This window comes from Arachis duranensis, chromosome 5 (genome assembly GCF_000817695.3).
Source record: "Arachis duranensis cultivar V14167 chromosome 5, aradu.V14167.gnm2.J7QH, whole genome shotgun sequence".
Classification (NCBI taxonomy): Eukaryota; Viridiplantae; Streptophyta; class Magnoliopsida; order Fabales; family Fabaceae; genus Arachis; species Arachis duranensis.
This window is the reverse complement of record NC_029776.3, coordinates 83,653,409-83,658,374: the sequence shown is the minus strand read 5'-3', so window position 1 is coordinate 83,658,374 and position 4,966 is coordinate 83,653,409. Positions and strand designations below refer to the sequence as shown.

Here is a 4,966-nt window from a genome sequence, read left to right as displayed (position 1 = left end):
ATATATATATATATATACACATTCATTTTTCAGCAAATAAAATTTCAGCAATCTATTTAACTCTCACCAAGTAAGGAGGATCTGCCACTACTATTTTGAAGGAATGCTTCAACTCCAGCGGCAACTCCTCAGGCCTCAGGGTGATTGTTGTTATAAAATGTGTAATCACATCCGTACTGCCCAAAAGGTTTGTCATACTCAAAAAGTTGTGCAGGAACATTAGAATCCGTGTTCTGAAGATTCAAGAAAGGAAAATTTAAATATCTTACAAAGCAAAAATAGGAACTCAGAAATGGCATCAAACAAATTAAAACAACTCAACAAACCACATCAACATACATTTTATCATTATTACAACTGAGGCATTGCTCATTAATTTCTTCACTCAAAAGGGGTTTAAAGTTGTAACTATCATCTTCAATTCTTCACCAAGAGAATCAATCCTCTACACTACACTTACACTAATATTAATATTGAAGATAAAACAATGCAGAACTTGAAGCTTAACACATCGCATATTTCCAAACTATTTCCCAATGAAAGTAACTAATAATAATAAATATCTATATTCACCGAAAGTATTAAACATTTGATTAAAAACATTAGCCTTGCACTTTTATCACAAATCAGTAACATTTGAACCAAATCGAACATTGAGAAAAAAAATTAACTGAAATTCCAAAATTCAAAAGAAAAAAAGGATAACAAGAGGAATAATGAATTACCTTGAGATAAGCATATAGGTTAGGGCAAGCAATGCAGGCAATGGGAGAAATGACGCTGCCATTGCAGAGCTTGAGGACCTCTTCAGCTACGGTCACCCTTTCTGCAAATAACAAAGCAAAAACAATGAAATTCAAATTCCTCAACCAGAAAACATCAGAGGTTGAAAAGAGAGAACAAAATCCCCTCACATCTTATAAAAGAGGACACTAGGCTCAACACCAGAACAAGATGGAATAAGGTGTTCATCGATAATAGTCATCATATAGTGCGGATATGAAATAACTCAGATTCAACTTTGTTCATATACTTTTTAGTCATATATGTAGCCACTATCAATACCTGAAGTTCAAAGAGAAACTACTTTTTATCCCTGCCATCAAGTGTGTGCGATACACAAATCAGTTGCAAGTTGTAACACTCTTTTTAATAAAATCCTATGTTTAAATTTTAACAGAATTTGCACTTTATGTTTAATTTGCTACACTATATGTTTAATTTGCAGAATAATATAACATATTTTGGAGTTACCATTGGCAGGGTTGCTAACAGAATTGGAGGAGCTCAGTTTACATTAAATGGAATACACTACAAATTGATTGCTAATGAAGGAAACTGCATCTATCAAACATTTCTAAGTTCTACTGCAACCAGTTCACTTGTATTGACCATACTTTAAGTTCTACTGCAACCAGTTCAAATAGTTATGGCTATCCACTATTGTCATTCAGGCTATTGAAACAAAGTTACTCTGATACCATAAAACAAAATACAATTTCAAACACAAAGCAGTGAAAAACGTTAAGGTAATAAACCTGAAATTCTCAGCGGTCCAAAATAGAGGAACAGAGAAACAGAGAATCAGAGGGAAGAAAGACTTACAATGAGGGTTTGCGAGAAAGAGCGCGCGCTGCGCTGAAGGAGTAGGAGGGCCAACGAGGGTTAGATAGAGTGAAGCAGAGGATGCTCCACGAAATAGCGAGGGTGAAGCAGAAGATGCTCCGCCAAACGGTGTCGTCGCAGCAGAGGGTTTTGCCCCAAACGGTGTCGTGGCAGATGAAGTTCCACCAAAAGACGGTGTGGAGAACAAGGAGGAGCCTGAACTCGCGGCACCGAAAATGGAAGAACCCGAACTCGAAGCTGCCGCAGTGGAAGCCAAAGAAGCAGATCCGAACAGAGACGGAGCTGGAGCAGGAGCCAAGCAGATGCGGTCGCGGACCCAAAACCGAAGGAAAATGACGGCGCACAGGCTGCGGAGGAGGAAGGTAGTAGTGGCGCCGCCGCTTCCTCCTACGGTGGAGGATGAAGAAGCAAATGAAAAAGAGAATGGACGAGAAGAAGCAGCGGAGCTAGGGTTTGCGGTGGCAGGAGTAGACGAGAAGAGGGAAGAGGGTTGCGTTCATGGGTACCAGGGTTAGATGAAGGCGATGAACGGTCTCGGACGATGAAGGCATGAGGAAAGGCATGGCTGTGAAGAACGATGAACAATGAAGATGGAGGCGCAGGCAACTTAGGGTTTTCTTTGGTGGCTAGGTCTAAAACTAGTGTTCTGTTGTTTGAGGGTTAATTAAAATTGAAAACTAAGGGAAAAAAGGTTAAGTGTTGAAAAAAATTGGGTGGGAAACTAAATTTGGGGGGAGGGAACTATATGGGTACATTTTTTTGTGGGGTACCAAAATAAATAGAATATGGGCACGCTTTTCAAGCGTATTGGTTTCTCTTTATGGAAAGCGTACCAAAAAAAAGGGTGGCCAAATTTTTAATAAGTGGCCACCCTCGTAAAAAAGCGTGCCAATTTCCCTCTATCGCCACGCTTTTCAAGCGTGGCAGTAAAAAAGCGTGGCCAAATTTCAAGTAAGTGGGCACCCTCGTAAAAGCGTGCCGATTTCTCTCTATGGCCACGCTTTTCAAGCGTGGCAAAAAAAAGCGTGGCCAAATCACAAATAAGTAGCCACCCTCGCAAAAGCGTGCCCATAGACCACTTTTGGGCACGCTTTTAAAGCGTGGCAAGAAAAAAGGGTGCCGACAGGCCTTTTTTCTTGTAGTGTTTGATGGTGTGAGATTAGTGTGAGATTTTATCCAATGGCTCATATTCTTCTGCTGGTTACATGCTGGTCAAAATTCAATAAAACTGTTGGTCCCTAGACTTTTTTTTTATCAACACTGATCTCAACAACAAGTTCTCCTATGCGGATCAAAATCACTCTAGCTGGATTGTGTCGCATGCATGCAATACATAATAAGACTTTGTTTGGTTAATAGGTGAAAAAGAAAAGATAGAGACATAAATACACAAATAAACATAGATATAATAATACACAATTTTTTGATTTATTTGATAAATAATACACAACACAATACACACACAAATCACAATTATACTAAAATGTCAATATTATTCTTCTCTTTTTATTATCAACACCATATCACAATAAGATCATATTCACTGTTTTCACTTTAGTTTGTCACTCTCTTTTTAAGATTGGCACTATAAAAAAATAAAAATAAAAATAAAAAAAAGTTATGAAAACGACGGTGTCTTTTTCAATGAATGATAGTGGTGAATTAGTGATGTCTTCTTTCTCATAGAAAGAGAAAGGGACTAGATCTGCAAAATATTTTAAGGAGACACAAAATATAAGTCCATTATGTGTAACTGGGTATTACCGTGTCCTTTAAAAAATTGTCTCCACAACTAAAGGATAAACATGTATCACCGTATTTATATGTTAGATAGACATATTCACTAATCAAACACTATATAATGTCACAATGATGTCGTTCTTTCTCTCCTTTCTTCTTAGTAAATCACAGAGATAGAGTTTAAAATATATTTTAAAATTTTTTAATAATTATCAAATAGTTTTTATTTAATTTTAATTATAAATTAATTTTTATATATTATTTAAGAGAAATATTATTTAAGAGATATATTCTGGTGTACATATAGCATAATTATAAAATTTCTTTATTTTATAAATTATTATTTTATTATTTATCTATCATATTCATTAACAATTAGAAACAAAAATAACAACGAAATAGATCTTCTATTAATCATGACTTTCTTAAATATTTTGACAATGCAAATCAATGAGTTTTTTATCTCTTGATCTTTTACACAATCCACTGAATTGAACTATACAATATGAGTTTTTTAAATTCAATTGGAAGTGTTATCCAATCAATTGAATTACGCTGTACAATGAGTTTTTTTCTTATCAATCGATTTGAATTTCACACGACGATATGAGTTTTTTCAAAATTCAATCGATTGAGAGTGTTATATAATCAATTGAATTTTATACTGTGCTATATATTAAGCCATTATGAATTTACCACTATCTAGTAAAAGAAAATAATCTTGGTTTAGACTGAATAGAAAAGAAAATGATTTTTATAGGGTTAAGTATGATTTTGGTTTCCAATGTAGAGGCCAAAAATCGATTTCGTCTCCAACTTTTTTTTGTTACAAAATGGTTCCCAAAATTTCAGCTTATTTTAAAATCGTCCTTCGGACGAAAATATCCTCCCTCTTCACCCCAAAATCAACCAAACTCAGTAGAAGCAAGCAGAACAGAAGCCTAAGCCCAGAACCCACCACCATCATTATCATCATGGTCATCATCATCATCATCATCAAAACTTCCCCCAAAATCAACCAAAAACCCAAACTGAACCAGAACTCACCACCACTATCATTACCATTATCATCATGGTCATCACCATCATCATCAGAACAACAAAATCAACCAGAAACCCAAGTTAAACCAAAACCCCATCATCATCATCATCATCAGAAGAACTATCAATAAAATTGAAAATCAGAAGAACCATTAACTATCAGAAATTAGAACTCAGAAAATCAGAACAATAATCAAAACTCAGAACCATCAACAAAATTCAAAACTAAAAATCCAGTTCACAGAAGAAGAAGAAGAAGCGGCGGGCGGTGAGGGTCGTGGAGCAGCGGCAAGGACGCAGGCAGCAGTGCGAGCAGCGATGATCAGAAGCGGCGGCGACGACAGCGAGGAGCAACAACGGTGGCCCTTAGCTTTTTCCCTTCCAATCTCTCTCTTCTCCCTTAACTTTCTCCTCTCTTGCTCTCTGTTTTCCCTTCCGATCACAGGCGACTGTGCAGCCTTCCCTCCTCTTTCCCCCGGATTCTCTTTCTTCCCCCCACCCTTCTCTTTCTCGCTCCTCCTTCCCCATTCTCTTTCTCCCTCTGATGCCAATTGATAAA

General features: G+C 36.7%; 1 protein-coding gene across 15 annotated transcripts in view; it reads right to left on the bottom strand.

Annotated features, from left to right (window-relative positions):
• The window catches only part of LOC107489948 (uncharacterized), a 4,813-nt gene extending 2,484 nt beyond the window's left edge, over positions 1-2,329 (bottom strand). For 14 of the 15 annotated variants that reach the window (XR_008009687.1, XR_008009688.1, XR_008009691.1 and 11 more), the window contains exons 1-3: positions 1,606-2,329; positions 726-826; positions 68-233 (exon numbers count right to left, since the gene is read on the bottom strand). Coding sequence is in view for 3 of the 15 variants with exons in the window: in XM_052262409.1 (XP_052118369.1) it covers positions 68-233; positions 726-787 (228 nt within the window). In the remaining 12 variants the exon portion in view is untranslated. The remainder of the gene's footprint in view (positions 1-67; positions 234-725; positions 827-1,605) is intronic. The other variant, XM_021142910.2, reaches the window with a different exon arrangement.
• Positions 2,330-4,966: the final 2,637 nt, after the last annotated feature.